Source organism: Colletotrichum karsti, assembly GCF_011947395.1.
Source record: "Colletotrichum karsti strain CkLH20 chromosome Unknown Scaffold32, whole genome shotgun sequence".
In the NCBI taxonomy this organism is placed as follows: Eukaryota; Fungi; Ascomycota; class Sordariomycetes; order Glomerellales; family Glomerellaceae; genus Colletotrichum; species Colletotrichum karsti.
In genome coordinates, this window is record NW_024065932.1 from 214,411 (window position 1) to 230,208 (window position 15,798).

The window sequence follows — 15,798 nt, forward strand, 5'->3', positions numbered from 1 at the left end:
GGGGGGGGGGCGGGGCGCCCCCCCCCCCCGGTGCTCCGGGTTCGACGCGGGAGTTGCAGGGCGCCCTGCATACCTCCGACCGCGAATCAATGTGACGCCCATCGCAAGAAGCAGTTTGCGCGGATGGACGGTAGATGATAACAAGACAGCGAATCTCAAATGGCTTGTCTCGGAATGGGATTTCTGAGCAGCATTTGCTATTGACGTAGCTATTGATAGCAGCAAAGCAGGTTCATGAATCGGAAATAACAACATTTCAAAGTTGTTTGCACATGCAGCCCTCCTTTCAAACGCTGCTACAGCCCGGAGAATATTCGTCCAAACAGGCAATTGATGGGGCCGGCGGACGTCAAGGGGGGTACAAACGCCCGGGGGGAGGTCTATTGTCTTGGTGTGAATCAGTCTTGCCAGCCGAGAAAACGTTTCGACGCTTGTACGAACCCAACAAGCACGCCTCCGGCGGCCGCGCTCTTCTGTCTATTGGGAGAAGGAGAAAAAAAAGCCGCCTTGCTCATCCCGGATTCTCCTGATATGCGTAGCCGGATGTTGCCATGATGAATGATTGCATAAGGCCCAGGGCCCTCGCACACCCGGCCTCTTCGTAGTTCCTTCTCTTACTTCCTGCCGTTTCTCTTGTTTTATACCGTCAAAGTTCGATTCCTTCCTGAACCTCACCAACGGCCTGGGTTTTGATTTTCAGACCGACGGAAAAAGAACTGATATGCATGTAGAGTGGTATTAGCCATTTCTCTCGCCTGCATCTCCCTTGGCTGGGACCTTGGCATCATGACGACCTTCCCCGAGCTGATTGGAAAATACAACAACCTCAATGACCCAAGACCCGCACTCAACAACAGGAATGTGATGCTTGGCATCGTCATTTCATTCTTGGTAAGTCGTTTGGTACATCGAGTCCTGTGGATTGGCACATATGCTCACTTATTGATGACAATAGGTTTTTACATTGATATGTGCATTCTTGAGGCTATGGTGTCGCCTGTGTGTCGTGAAAGCGGCAGGATGGGACGATGTCTTCATAGTATTAGTGGTGGTGAGTCTTGATCGTTGCTCAGCTGGACTTCGCAGCAACCTAACATCGTAGCCAAGATATCTATATCAATAGGCAGTATTGGGACCTGTATTGGTAAGTCTTTCGACTGCTTTTCTCTAAAATATCTCTAACATCCAAGATCAGCTACATTTAATGGACTGGGAGAACATTTATTACTGTTCGGCGCCTTAGGTCTAGACCTTGTAAAATTTCTAAAGGTATGCCGAGAAACCCTCAGACAACGAGTCTTGCTTTGCGACCTTGCTGATCATCGCATAGATATTCTACATATGTAACGGGACCTTACCAATGTCAACGACTTTCATCAAACTCGCAATCCTCCTCCAGTACCTCCGAACCTTCGATCGTGGCTCCAAGTCACGCACCCTCACCATCGTCATGATAGTCATCACCTCGATGTGGGGCATCGCCTTCATGTTCCTCGCCTGGATCCCGTGCCTACCGGTCCGCGCGTACTGGGATTGGGAAGAACACGCCATCGGCCGCTGGGGCTTCGGGTCGCAGATCGCCGAGGAGCTGATACGGACGTACGAGAGCCACGCCACGAGCAACATGCTCCTCGACTTCATCATCTTCGCCATCCCGCTCCCGCTCTACTTCAACAAGGAGGCCAACAAGCGCTCCCGCAAGGGCGTCCTCGGCCTCTTCCTCCTGGGCAGCGTCGTGCTCATGCTCTCGGCCTGGCGCCTCGTCGCCCTCATCCGCTCGCGCGCAGGCACCTACCCGACCCTCGACCCGACGTGGTACGCCTCGGCGCCGATGGCGCTCGCCATCCTCGAGATCGACGTCGCGGCCATCTGCGCCTCGCTGCCCGTCTTCTGGCCCGTCATCATGGTCGGCATGGGCAAGATCTTCGTCACGCACGAGGTCAAGGTGGAGGTCACGACGGAGGAGTTCGCGCGCGACGACGACGACCTGGAGCTGGCGCAGTGTGCGGGCACGTCGTTCTCGTACTCGCAGCCCTCGCCGACGCAGGACACGGACAAGCTGTTCGACCCGGAACAGCAGCCGGAACAGCAGCCGCCGCCGCAGCCGGAGACGCGGATATTCGGGGCGTACATGATGGGGAAGACGACGACGGAGGTCACGAAAGTCACGAAAGTCGGATGACGAGGTTGGGCCGGGACATTAACGACTTGATGACACGGGTTTTGGGGTTTCTCTTCAATAGATTCATCATCTATGTGTACTTTTTATGTGTATAACTATGGTCTTTCTACATATAATTCTATCTGCAGGAAACACTGCAACTATCACAACCTCAATTACCAAACTTACAATCGTTAATGTGACCTTCGGCTGACACAGAATCTCGATACCGCACGAGCAGGAGACAGTCACTGCAATGCCAAGAGATGCCCCAAAGAATTTCAAATACGTGTCTTACATGTGCCTTATTCCGGAGTCGTACGTCTTCGCGCCAATAGGTTCTCGCCTCTGTAAAGGCGTAGCCGGGCCTGGCGGTGCCGGATGCGGAAACCCCAGACGACAGCGGAACTGATCATCCTCGGGAGCTGACATGAAACCGAAAGAACATCCAAGAGGAGAGTCATTCCCGTGAGTACTGTCTTATTCCCACGAGGACACAAGACGTCGGTTTTTGTTCTTGTGTCTCAGATGGCATCTCGGATCGTGAAGTTCCCAGGAGCTGACGAATCCCGCAGGCCGGAGATGCACAGAGAGCAGACAACATCTCTCGACGTTACACAAGAATGTCAATCTGACTCGTAAGACAAGCACGTCTACAGCGACCAAGCAAGCGATGACGCAAATAACCAAGTCAATTGATCCCAAATAACTCCTTCATATGCATATGCAGATATCTTCATGTCCTCAGTTCGCCTCGACAGGCGCGCCCCAGGCACCTCCACCAGGTGACTGGATTATCACCCTCTCACCCGCACGAAGCTTCGTCGTCGCCTTGGCCCCGAGGTTGACAGTCCTCTCCTCGCCATTCTTCATATCGTCCCTCACAATCACCAAGTTGACGCCGGCCTCGCCCTCGCCGCCGCCCTCCATACCGTACGGCCTCCTGCTCCTGCGCTCGCTCAGGATCGAGCACTGCACCGGCACGCGGAACTCGATTTCGCGGATCGTGCCGTCGCCGCCCCTGTTGCGGCCCTTGCCGCCCGAGCCCTCGCGCAGCTGGAACCGCCTGAGCACGCACGGGTACCGCTTCTCGAAGACCTCCGGGTCGGTGATGCGGGTGTTGGTCATGTGGGTGTGCACGCCACTCTGGCCGACCCAGGTGGGGCCGGCGCCGGCGCCTCCGGCGATGGTCTCGTAGTAGCCGAAGCCGTCCTTATGCTCGCCCGTCACGGGGTCCTTGCCGCCCGTGCCGAAGGTGAGGTTGTTGCAGCAGCCCTGGCTGGCGGCGGAGGCGCGGAAGGCCTTGAGGACGACGTCGGTGATGCGCTGCGACGTCAGGACGTTGCCGCCGACGACGGCGAGGCCGGCACCCGGGTTGAGGATGCTGCCTTCGGGAATGACGATGTCGATGGGCGCCAGGCAGCCCTGGTTGAGGGGGATCTGCGAGGAAATGAGGCCGCGCAGACAGTAGATGATGGCGGAGTGGGTGATGGCGATGGGGGCATTGGTGTTGCCGAGGACTTGCGGCCCGGTGCCGGTGAAGTCGAAAGTTGCGGAGCCATCAGGGGAAATTGTGATCTTGAGAGTGATGGGGGTACCATCATCCATGTAGTCAACGGCTACGAGGGGCTCGGAGCCGAATTTGGTGAGAGTGGATTGCATCAACTCGCGCACGGCGTGTTCAGCAGTGTGTTGAATCGCGTACATGTAGCGGTGGACGGTTGGAAGGCCGTTCTCTGCGATCAGGGCCTTGATCAGAGAGATACCCTTGGCGTTCGCGGCGATTTGAGCCTTGAGATCCGAAAGGTTGTCTTGCAATCTTCGGGTACCGGAGCAGCCATCGTACTGGGCGGGCTCCTCAAGCAGCAAGCGGCGGACCTCGTCTTCATCGAAACGGCCCTCACTAACCAGCTTGGTCGATTCAATCGCGGCGCCCTCTTGCCAAAGGGCGGATGACGTGGGTGGCATGGATCCGGGGAGGATACCACCAATATCAGCGTGATGTCCTCGAGAGGCAACATAGAAGGCAATCTCCTCGCCATCAAACACGGGAGTGATGACGGTGATGTCGGGAAGATGGGTGCCTCCGCAGGACGGGTGGTTTGAGACGAGCACATCGCCATCCTTCAGCTTGCCGTTCCAGAGATTGTGTTGATAGCGGACGGCGAACTGCATGGAACCGAGATGCACAGGGACGTGGGGAGCGTTGGCGACGAGGCCGCCATCAGGGCTAAAAATAGCACATGAGAAGTCGAGACGCTCCTTGATGTTGGTGGAAACGGCGGTCTTTTGCAGGGTGCGTCCCATCTGCTCCGCGATCGACATGAAGCGGTGGCCGAAAACGGTCAGTTGGACGGGGCTAAACTCCTCCTGCTCGCCGTTGGTCTTAGCAACAGCCTCTTTGGGTGCGCGGTCGATGACAACGTAGCTGTCAAGAACCGTAGCCGTGGAAGATGGGGTTACGAGGATCGTTTGCGTGTTGTCAATGATCAACGCCGGGCCGGTGATGCGGGCGCCGACGGGAATGGTCTGGAGCTCGTAGACGGCGGTGTCAAGGTGGCCGTGGCCGTCAAAGTAGACCCGGTTGGAGCTGCTGGGGTTCGGAGCGCCGGCGGTCGAGCCCTCAACGGTCTTCATCTGAGCGAAGGGGCTCTTTTCGACCTTTGCGTGGGATGTACCGGTTGCTCGGATGCGGATGTCGTCGACAATGATGGCCTTCTCGGGGAAATGGAAACCGAAGCCGCGGCGATGGGCCTCTTCGAACTCAGTCTTGAAGTCCCAGTCGGCGCCCTTCAGGATCATGAGGGAGCTGCTGGACCCGGCGTATCTCATGTTAAGATACGCGTCGTGGGTGATGCGGTCTTCGGCGAAGCCCTGCTTCACCAGTTCGAGCGTGGCCTGCGAGGAGAGGTCCTCGAGCTGCTCCTTGATGCTGCTGGCAGTCTCATCAGAGTAAGTGATGGCGGAGGGACGTTGGATCTCGTGGACGACATCGGCTAGCGACATTCCGTACGCCGACAGAATGGAGGAGTACTTGTGGATGATGATGCGGGAAATACCCAAAACAGTCGCAACCGAACAGGCGTGCTGGCCGCCAGCACCGCCGAAGCAGGCTAGGTGGTGCACGCCGGCCTCATAACCGCGAGCCTCGGTGAGTGCACGAATAGGGCTCGCCATTCCCTCGTCGGCGACCTTCAAGAAGCCCAGGGCGACCTCCTCAGGTGACAAGAGAGAGAGGCCAGAAGCCTCGCGGTCCTTGTTGATCTCGCTCGTCAACTCGAGAAACTTGGAGGCAGTGACCTCGCGGTTCAAGGGCTCGTTCTCCTTGGGACCAAACACCTTGGGAAAGTACTCCGGAAGGAGTCTTCCCAGGAACAAGTTGGCGTCTGTCACGGTAAGCGGGCCACCCTTACGATAGCACGCCGGACCAGGGTGGGCGGAAGCAGACTCCGGACCAACGTTGAAGAGGCCGTTTCTCCAGGTCAGAATGGAACCACCACCGGCAGCGACGGTGTGAATATCGAGCTGTGGTGACTGGATGGCAATGCCCGCAGTCGTCGTCTCGAAGACGTGGTCGTATACACCGGCATAGCGAGAAACATCGGTCGAGGTACCGCCCATGTCGAACCCGATTACAGGTCGGCGCTCCTCGTCGTCCCAGGACGTCTGCGCGTAGCCAACGACACCACCGGCAGGGCCCGAAAGAATGGCCTTCAGACCGCTGAACTTACGGTAGTCCACAAGACCACCGTCCGACTGCATGAACTCGATGCGGGTAGCTGCGGCAGCGAAACCACCCTTGAAGTTGGCCGAAATGGAGTCGATGTACTGGCGGATGACGGGGGTGAGGTAGGCATCAGCCACGGCGGACATGCCACGGGGAACAACGTTGATCATGGGCTGGACTTCTGATGACAGCGTTACCGAGAAGCCCATCTCGAGGGCCACCTTTCCGACCAAGAGCTCGTGGTCGGGGTAGGCGTAGGAATGAACGAAGACGATAGCGATGGAACGGAAACCCTGCTCGCGGACCTTCTCCAGCTGGGTCTTGATCTCTGCCAGGTCTGGCCTCTTCAGGACTCTGATGGTCTCTCCGGTGATGGCAGTGACTAACTCCTTGTCTTCGGCACTAGGGGTCGTCTTGACGGAAGCCGGGTCTTCTGTGTAGTCTTCCAGGGTGATGCGCTCGTCGACTTCGACGACTTCATCGAAAAGGACATCTGGCCGCGACACGGAGAGGTCGAAGATGTTTGGCCTGGACTGGTTTCCGATTGCCAGCAAGTCGCGAAATCCCTTGGTGGTGATGAGAGCCACGCGCTCTCCTTTCCTCTCCAGCAGCGCATTTGTGGCTACTGTCGTGCCCATGCGAATGGACTCAACGTGGAAGAGATCGAGAAGCTGTCCTCTAGGTAGTGTCTCCCCAGTGACCATCTCCAGGATTCTGCGGATGCCTTCTGTGGGAGCATCTTGGTAGTTGGCTGGATCGACGGAAAGGAGCTTGAGAATGATGTCTTCTCTTCCAGGAATGGCGGCGTGGACGTCGGTGAAGGTGCCACCTCTGTCGATGGAGATTCGAATGCGATATGACTTGACGGTCATGGTGAATATGTGAGGTCGGCTTTTTGCGAAGCCGAAAAATGGTGATGAGAAAGGAAAATGTGGCAGGGGTATCAGAGAGGTTCAGGCCACAGTAACACTGGTAAATGTGAGACAACAAGATTGTGAAGAGAAGTTGACCGTTGAAGGTTTATACTCATAGTCTTCCTCAGCTTGAGTTTGTGAGCATGTCGTGATAGCGTAATAATTTGCCGTTTGGATCGGCAAAATGGGGCTTCGGAGCGAAGCTGCGATCAAGCCGCAGACGGCCTTGGACCTCCGCCATTTTGACCCCTCCAATTGACTTCTGATCGGGACTTTACGCGTTGAAGCAAAACGACCAGATGCTGAGCCGACTCGTGGCGGCAGCACCAGACATGCGACACCATATCGGCCTTTGAATCGGAGGTCATCGGCGCGGAGAGAATGGCCAAGCGGCTTCGAGATCTGGCGGAGTGGGTCCCCGATCAGTATATCTGCGAATGAAAATTCAGGAAAAGCCCGATACTTGATAAGGCTTGATGGCGACTGCTGGAGTGGAATTGCGAGATATGCGAAGTCGATGTCAAGCGGGAATTCGCCCGACGGTAGCCATCGGAGTGGGTCCCCGACTTAATCGTCATATCAGAGGTCTTTGATTGGTCTTTAGTGAGATCGGATCATCAATGGTCCGAACGATAAGCCCTCCGGTCGAGATCTGACATGCAGTGGTCCGTGCATCGGCAAAAGTTACTTCACGACTTGTACTTCGTAATGAGAAAATGTCAATTTCATGTTGCTTTCGGGCACAGTCCGGCGTCAGTTCGACTTGTGCGGAGACTCCCCCAGTACACAATTCCCGATCGTCGACGGAACAAGATGCGAAAATGGGTATGTCTCTGATGTGAGCGGCGTCTTGCCAATGCCAACAACAAACGGTCCCCAAACTCGTGGCTTCCCCGCGTTAACCCCAGGAACTAAAGGATTTCTGTGTGTCACGGAATCCATCTCCAACAACACCGCAGACCCGCCTGCGACCGATATCCCACTTGACATGGGAACCGTCATCCCCACTGCCGCAATGACAACCTGAAAGACCGGACTAGACATCGCCAAATACACATGTCGGTATGGCGTCTGCCTCTGCATCCTCATCTCAGTCTGGCGATAACGGGAATACGAGACCTGTGGCGTAAGCGTCTGTTATCTTCAAGTTGGAGATCCATGTTCTGATGCTTTGGTCTTAGTTGTCTCAATTGCCGACAACGACGGTCGTATTGCTCGAAAGAAAAGCCGACGTGTTCAAGATGCCGTGATAGTGGCTTGAGCTGCGCATACGAAGAAACGAGGAAGATTACTGTCACAGAATCGTGAGCTTTTGGTGATTTAATCCGGTGATCAACTTCTCTGACCGTTTGCCTAGCTACTTGAGAGAACTCGAAGCCAAAGCCAAAGCTTACGACGGTAGGTCGATCCAGGCCTCATCCTTATTCACATCAACTTCTGACCAGGAGTCAACAGATCTCCGCACGTCTCAGAACGCTCAACCGCAAACCACATCAACAGCAAAGCCTAATCGAAACTCGACGGAGGTGAACGACGAAGATTTCGAAGATGCCCATCCTCTACTCGAACCCTTCAACCAACTCAGCGTCCACAAGCCATCTACAAGTAAGAATGGTCCATTCCACTCAATCTCGCAACATTAACGGCTCTGCAGGCTTCAAAGGCCCCGGATCTTCAGATAACTTCCTCCGAAGCGTAAGACAGCTCTCTGGCTTCTACGGTGATGATGGAAGTCTAGACGCCAACCCTAACTATTTTGAGCCGAGTGCTCTACCTTCACGACGGGAAAAGGGGAGAACACGCGTGCGTCTACCGCCGATCGATATTGCTCGACGCCTCTTCGCCGCACAATACACCTACATCGGCACAATATTCTCCTTCACCGACCCGAAGGAGAAGTTTGACCAGTTGCTTGTCGACGCATATCGTGGTCCGCCAGAACCATCCGACAAAGAGGCATGCCTCTCGTACGCCAAGGTCCTCATCATCCTGGCTTACGGCCAGTTCTATTCGGTAAACCAGTGGGTTGACTTTAGAGGGCCTCCGGGGTTTGATTACTTCACCCATGCTCTCAACTTGCTTCCCGACACACACGAAGAGGGATCGATCCTCTGCGTCGAGACCCTGGCCCTCATCGGTTATTTTATGCAGAACATGAACCGTCGCGATGCAGCCTTCCTCTACACCGGAATGGCTCTGCGTATGGCTATCTCTCTTGGGCTACACCACGAAGTTGGCTACAGCCCAACCCCAAATCCGTTACAATGCTCGGAGACCAATCCGGAATTGATGGATGACGAGACGCGCGAGCATAGACGTCGAGTGTGGTGGTCAGTCTACAGCTTAGATCGTATCCTGTCGGTCAAATCGGGAAATCCCATCACCATCCAGGACGAAGACATCGGCGTGGACCTGCCCTCAAGACTATCCAGAGAGCCAGAATACTGCCCTGCGGTGGTACTGACCCATTACACCGAGCTTTCTCGAATACTCGGGGAAATCCACAATACCATCTATCGCAAAACAAGCAAAACGGCGCCCAAGTCTGGCCAACGTCTGATGGCTTCCGTGCAGGGCATCATTTTGGGTCTATCCAAGTGGAATCAAGACTTGCCGGATGAGCTGCGTTTCGATCCTGCCCGGCTCAGCATCAGCCGCGAGAGCGTTAGCACTTTTGCTCATTACTACCAGTGCATCAACATGACTGCAAGACCACTGCTGTTCCACGTTGTGCAGAAACGATTGCAGAGAATCAGAAGCAGTAATGATACAAGTGAGAAGGAGCGAGACTGGAAAGAAGGCCTGTCGCAGACAACCGTCAGGGTGATTGATATGTGCATTGGCGCTGCTCAAGATACCATCAACATGATGACTGTTGCGGCGCAGAGAGACCTCGTCGGTAAGATATTCCTTATGACCGATAACAGCCAACTACGGAAGCTAATGAACGGCTTGCAGCAACTTATGGCTACATGGACGGGGAGCACGTATTCTCGGCAGCGATAGTTCTGGTCATGGTCTGCGTCGCATTCCCCACCAACTCCTCCAACATCCTGGCCATGAACGCCGGGCTCGATCTCCTGCGAGGCATGGGTGAACGTGGGAATAGTTACATGGGTGCCCGATATGAACTTCTCGCCAACCTACGCTCGGCCGTCATGTCCGAAACGAATGCTCAGCTTGAGCCGCTAGCGCCCTTCCCGACCAACTTTTCACCGACTGAATCGCTGATGCCAGCTGGACTCGTGCCGCCAAATGTCGCCATCTTACCAGTGAGTATGGGAGATGGGCAAAGCAATCTTCTCGCGATGCGGTATCCCTTGGGCCAGAGCATGATCGGAGAGCGGGTCACGTTTCCTGTTGTCGATAACAGCTCCCTGGGCGAGCCGTTTTACGACGAGAACATGAGCACGATGATGGACTTTGGTCTTTGGGAGGAAGGGTTTGCCGATCCGGCCATGGATGCGAGCTTCGATTTCTCGCAATGGACGCAGGCAACGGGCATGACTCAAGCGGATGATAGAATGGATGTGTGATGGGCAATTATCGATATGTTTTGTCGTCCGAAACTGTCACGAACATATGTGGCGGGTACGGCTTATCGTTAGCGGTGATGAAAATCTGACCACTTTTTCCAGGGATCTGCAGCATCTGCAGGGCTCAACTGAAGGAGCTGAAAGCCTGAGGCGAGGGAAAAGGGCCCTGGGCTCCGAGATTTCGGACACCATGCCCGGGGTTATCATCCTGACATCGTGTTTTGGTGGCTGGGACCAGCCATCCATTGGATAATAGCCAAGACGTTCATCGCGAATATCGCCCGGTTTCCCGCGGCATTGAGACCCTTGTAATCAGAAAGGGCTGCTAGAAAATCCCCGAAAACAAGACCCTTTTGAACAATTCCAGTATTACTCGCCGCCAATGCAACGGCCACGCGAAGGATGATAGGGGAGCCACCCCGAAGCCGGTCGGTGGAGACGCGCTATCATGCCGTGTTATCACTCGAGGTGGGGAGGGATTCCCCCGCACATCAGGGGTGTCGGTGAGGACCTCCGATCTCCCAAGAGTAAGACTGACTGCCGTCTACATGCACCAAGCATTCTGCGTGGAGCAACGCTCTGTACAAACCCCCATCGATGTCACCGTTCGATACCAAAGATCCGTCTACCCGTGCCTGGGAATGGGTCTCGGCAAACAGATAGTATCCGACGAACTGCAGGCGTTATCCGTCTTGTCCAAGTCTTAGTAGAAAGATAAAGTCGACGTCCCCGGAAACCCCAAGGGTACTCCTGCTAGAGAGACCCTTTCAACCTCTTAGTCGAAGAAAGCGGAGCCTGATCTCAATCCGCCACTCATAAGTGAGACCGACAACCTCGACGGCCATCATTGGAATTCAGTCCGTTCACACACGCCACTCATTGAACTGAAGATAGCCGGACCCAACGATGACAACGATCTCAACCGCCGTCGACGCCTCCGGCGGCGTCACCGACTCCGCAGAGAAGGGCTTCGGAAGCGACGTCGACCGTACCGAGTCGAACATCGGCACCACAGCAATGGAGTCCATCGATCCCGCCGCGGAGAAGAAGCTCCTCTTCAAGCTCGACGCAGCTTTCGTCCCGATCATCATGTACGACACCTCATTCATCTCCCGCATCAAGCGACGCCTTTATTGACTCCCACACAGGTTGCTCTACCTCACCTGCTTCCTCGACCGAAGCAACATCGGCAACGTCAAGGTCGCCGGCATGCCCGAGGACATCGGCGCCTCGACGCAGGAGTTCTCGACCGCCATCTCCATCTTCTACGCGACCTACGTCATCTTCGAGCCTCCCTGGACCATCATGATGAAGAAGCTGACGCCACGGCTCCTGCTCACGAGCCTGTGCATCGTCTGGTCGCTGGCCACCATCTTCTCAGGCTTCATCACCAACATCGGCGGGCTGTACGCCGTGAGGCTGATCCTGGGCGCGTGCGAGGCGGGTTTGTTCCCCACCCTCAACTTGTACCTCACGATGGTGTACAAGCGCGAGGAGCAGGCGAAGAGGGTGTCGTACCTGTTCGTCTGCTCTGCTATTGCGGGCGCTTTCGGCGGACTGCTGGCGTACTCCCTTCTGAAGATGGACGGCGTCGGCGGCTATGCGGGCTGGAGATGGGTTTTCATCATTGAAGGCATCTTCAGTATCCTCATCGCCCCCATCGTCTGGTGGGGGTTGCCGAATGACCCTGGCCAGGCTTACTTCCTTACTGACGAGGAGAAGCGGATGATGAAGGTGCGCGCGGCTCAGCGCGCCGCGTACATGGGAAGCGAGGAGTTTAGTTGGGAGGAGATCAAGATCGCGGCGCTTGACCCGAAGCTGTACCTCAGGTACGAAGCATCCCCTGTGCCAAAATCTCAGAGAAAGCTATTTGCTGACAACATACCAGTGGCCTTATCCAATTCTGCCAGGACATCCTCCTCTACGGCTTCAGCACCTTCCTCCCCTCCATCATCGTCAGCATGGGCTACACCAGCATCGAGGCGCAGTACCTCAGCATCCCGGTCTACATCTTCGGCGGCCTGGCGTTCCTCTCGGTGGCCTACCTCTCCGACCGGCTCTGCATCCGCGGCCCCTTCGTCTTCTTGGCCAACATCCCCGGCATCGTCGGCTACATCCTCATCATCTGCCCGACGAGCAACGGCATCAAGTTCTTCGGCACGTTCCTGTGCGCGGTGGCGGTCTACAACGGCCCGGGTCTCAACCTGACCTGGCTCAACGTCAACATGGCCCCGCACTACCGCCGCGCGACGGCCATCGGCATGCAGCAGGCCATCGGCAACTCGGCGGGCATCGTGGCGGGACAGATCTACCGCACGGCGCCGTACCTGCTAGGCAACGGCTTCTCGGTCGGCGCGCTGGGTGCGTCGCAGGTGCTGATTGTTGCCAAGTGGTTGTACATTCGTCACCTTAACAAGGTGAAAGCGAGGATTGCGAGTGGGGAGATCGAGGACACGCGCAAGGTCCAGACTGGTGATCGGGCAGTGGACTTCAAATACCATTTGTAAGAGTTTTGCGAGAGGGTTGCGGGAAGGGAACATCAGAACACTCAATTTCAAGCCAAAGATACCAATTGACTGCGGTCGTATGCAATTTAAGACATGATAAATCAGATGACGGGAGAAAGAGTCAGACCAGCTGTTCCAAAACAATCCATGCTCAATATGGCGAAGATGAGCCAACTTGCAAACACTTATCCTCATACGGTATTTTCATGTCAACGTACTAGCCACAGCAGTCCATACCAAGTAGACATTTGAAGACTCAAACACCCGCGATCGCCATGAGAAGACCAGAGTCGCTAATGAGACCAACAGGACATTGGAGTCTTAGCTCGTGATCGCGCAGTTGTTTTACTTCGACACGAAGTGTGTGTGTCAGCTTATGCCGAGCGCGGGATTTCCCTGCCGCACTATCCCCTCTTCCCCCTCCGAACTGGGGATGTTCCTCCGGAGACTAACCCGTTCATGCACACTACTCGGGACCCCTACCCGTGTCCGAACATCCACTTCAACACACGTGATGCTGTGTTTACGGCATATTGAATCAGATTACAAACAAAAGAGGTTTGCGGCGTTGTATTGAGTAGCAGTATTGACATGGGTTCTACTTCGGTCGTGAACACCTTTCCCCTCATCTCCATCTCTCGCCTCCTCATTTCAACCCTCGCACTCCAAGTGGAGACACCCCGCATGTTTGGCAAGGTACTCCTCAGTCAAAGCCGGTGGGTTGTTATTAGTCTAGAAATCCAAACCCGAGGACGAAAAGCCCGCAGCCCAACCGCCCATTTACTCGTCGTCGTTGATGTCGATGACGGTCTTCTTCCACTTGCGAGCCGGGATGCGGCGCTTGAACATGATGTCGATCTCGCGGACGGAGCGACCCTTCATCTCGGGGAGGTAGAAGAAGGAAATGACGAAGCAGACGAAACCGGTCGCAGCCCAGACGTAACCGCATCGGCCGCCCAAGTCGACACCCTGTTGAGAATTGTCAGTGGATTGGTCTCTGATATTGGAGAGTGTGGGTTGCACGTACCGTGGAGTTGAGCATGTAGGTGGAAAGGAAAATGCAGGGAATGTTGACGACGTAGTAGGCGGCACGTCCGATACCAGTGGTGAGGGGACGGAGGCGGATAGCCGATGTCTCGGCGATGATGACCCACGAAGCGGGCGCGGGTCCGAGTGTGAAACCGACCGAGACGATGAGACCCAGGGAAGCCATCGCCAAAGAGGCGGCAGTAGACGTGCCCACGGATCCAGCGATACCAAGGGCGATGAGGAACATGACGTTGATGAGCGAACCCCAAACATAGATGGTGCGGCGGCCGAGGTATGTGGTGAGAATCCAGGAAAGCATGACGAAGACCGTCTGCAGGGCGGAGGTGATGAGACCGAGGGCGAAGGCAAGGTTCGAGTCGATACCGGCCTCTGTTTTTCATACGTTAGCTTTCATCGGGTGCGGGAAAAGTTGAGGCTGAAACTCACGTCTGAAGAAGTACACGGCCTGGTTGGCAATGAGGTTACCGGTCAAGTTCTGAGCAGCGTAGACACCGCAGACGATGAGGGTGCGGTACGTGTCGGTGCCCTTGAACAGCTCGGCGTAGCTGGGCTCCTTCTCGGTCTTCTCGAGCTCGATAGTACGGCGCATCATGGCAATAGACTCCTCAGCGTTCGTAGCCGACGCACGACCGAGGCGGCGGACAGCCTTGGCGGCGTCCTCGAGACGGCCCTTGCGGACCAACCACCAAGGGGACTCGGGGGCGATGAAGAGGAGGATGGCGAGGGGCGTGGGGAACATCCACTGGAGCGCGATAGGAACCCTGTAGGCGCTGGAGTCGGCCTTGCTCTCGTAGACGTAGCAGACACTGCCGACGATGATGGCGCCGATGGCCCAGAACATCTGGAGCATCTGGGTGGCGGGGGCTCTCAGTCTCATGGGCACGATCTCACTGCAGTACGCGGGGGCGTTGGCAATGAAGATACCCCAGGGAACACCCTCCAGAAGCTGGCTGACGAACATGAGGGCGAGCGAGTTGGCGAAGTAGAAGACGAAGATGAAGGCGTTCAGGAGCATGAGGCCCAGAATTGTGGCCCAGCGGTATCCGATGCGGCTGGTGATGGGACCGGCGATACAGACACCGATGATGGCGCCGAGGGGACCGCCGACCTGGAGAGCAGACTGCCACGATGCCTCAATCTGGTATTCGCCTTTCTTGTCGAGGACACCGTACTGGCTCTTGAACTCGTCCATGGCGACAAAAGCGCCCATGAGGAAGACGCAGTAAGACTCCATGATCTGGCCGTGTTTGTCAGCTGCAGTTCCTTCAATGAGACGGATAGTTTCAGGGTCCGGTAGCTTACAATGGTCGTGGACATGATGAAAGCCCAGAGTGAAGCCATGGGGTACAACTTCACGGCCTCCAGCACTCCCATGTTGTGCTCGGCCTGTTCAGCCTCAATGGCATCCTTCTTGAAGGCCGCGATCCCGGCCTTCTCGTCGAGGTCGGCATCGTGCTGGGTGTCGACGTACCGCTCAACCTCCGCGGCATCAGCGCCGGTCGACTTCTTGAGGTCGACGGGGTCGCTCATGTTGATGGACCTTTTGAGGATATCTTGCAGGTTGTTGGCTTGGCCTGGAGTCTAAGAAGGAAGGGAGCAGCAAAGGAGGGACACTCAGAGAAGGGGAGAAAAATGGAATCCGGGGCTGGGCAAGCTGTCATTAAAAGAGCTTGTCTCACCCGGCCCCCAGTCCTTTCGCTTATCCAGAGTCATTCCGCGAGTGCAACCAATACATACGACGCCGACTAGGATCAGAATCCCACCATTGCAATCTGGGCAACTCCATATTCCCCAAAGGACGCTAACCCCGCCCCCCGCAACGACCAAAACGTCCCACAAAACCCCAGAGTGTCACCCGCCTTCATCTAGGGCCGGATATCGGGTCGAAATGCAGCGAGCCCGG

The 15,798-nt window shown here is 55.9% G+C and overlaps 5 protein-coding genes across 5 annotated transcripts; 3 read left to right on the forward strand and 2 right to left on the reverse strand.

The window, feature by feature from the left end:
* Positions 1-1,360: 1,360 nt before the first annotated feature.
* On the forward strand, positions 1,361-2,182 carry CkaCkLH20_09137 (uncharacterized protein; the record flags this gene model as incomplete). The annotated part of the gene is made up of 1 exon (XM_038891852.1): positions 1,361-2,182. One exon carries the CDS (start codon positions 1,361-1,363, stop codon positions 2,180-2,182), a length of 822 nt encoding a protein of 273 aa, XP_038742785.1.
* A 723-nt stretch (positions 2,183-2,905) lies between these two features.
* Positions 2,906-6,760, reverse strand: CkaCkLH20_09138 (hydantoinase B/oxoprolinase; the record flags this gene model as incomplete). Its single annotated transcript, XM_038891853.1, has 1 exon — positions 2,906-6,760. One exon carries the CDS (start codon positions 6,758-6,760, stop codon positions 2,906-2,908), a length of 3,855 nt encoding a protein of 1,284 aa, XP_038742786.1.
* Positions 6,761-7,866: 1,106 nt separating this feature from the next.
* Positions 7,867-10,338, forward strand: CkaCkLH20_09139 (uncharacterized protein; the record flags this gene model as incomplete). Its single annotated transcript, XM_038891854.1, has 5 exons — positions 7,867-7,928; positions 8,160-8,200; positions 8,258-8,407; positions 8,457-9,701; positions 9,761-10,338. The coding sequence occupies 5 exons, from the start codon at positions 7,867-7,869 to the stop codon at positions 10,336-10,338; spliced, it is 2,076 nt and encodes a 691-aa protein (XP_038742787.1).
* Positions 10,339-11,244: 906 nt separating this feature from the next.
* Positions 11,245-12,845, forward strand: CkaCkLH20_09140 (major facilitator superfamily transporter; the record flags this gene model as incomplete). Its single annotated transcript, XM_038891855.1, has 3 exons — positions 11,245-11,429; positions 11,487-12,167; positions 12,227-12,845. The coding sequence occupies 3 exons, from the start codon at positions 11,245-11,247 to the stop codon at positions 12,843-12,845; spliced, it is 1,485 nt and encodes a 494-aa protein (XP_038742788.1).
* Positions 12,846-13,625: 780 nt separating this feature from the next.
* CkaCkLH20_09141 (MFS maltose) lies at positions 13,626-15,425 on the reverse strand (the record flags this gene model as incomplete). Its single annotated transcript, XM_038891856.1, has 4 exons — positions 13,626-13,814; positions 13,873-14,264; positions 14,322-15,132; positions 15,198-15,425. 4 exons carry the CDS (start codon positions 15,423-15,425, stop codon positions 13,626-13,628), a joined length of 1,620 nt encoding a protein of 539 aa, XP_038742789.1.
* Between the last annotated feature and the right edge of the window lie 373 nt (positions 15,426-15,798).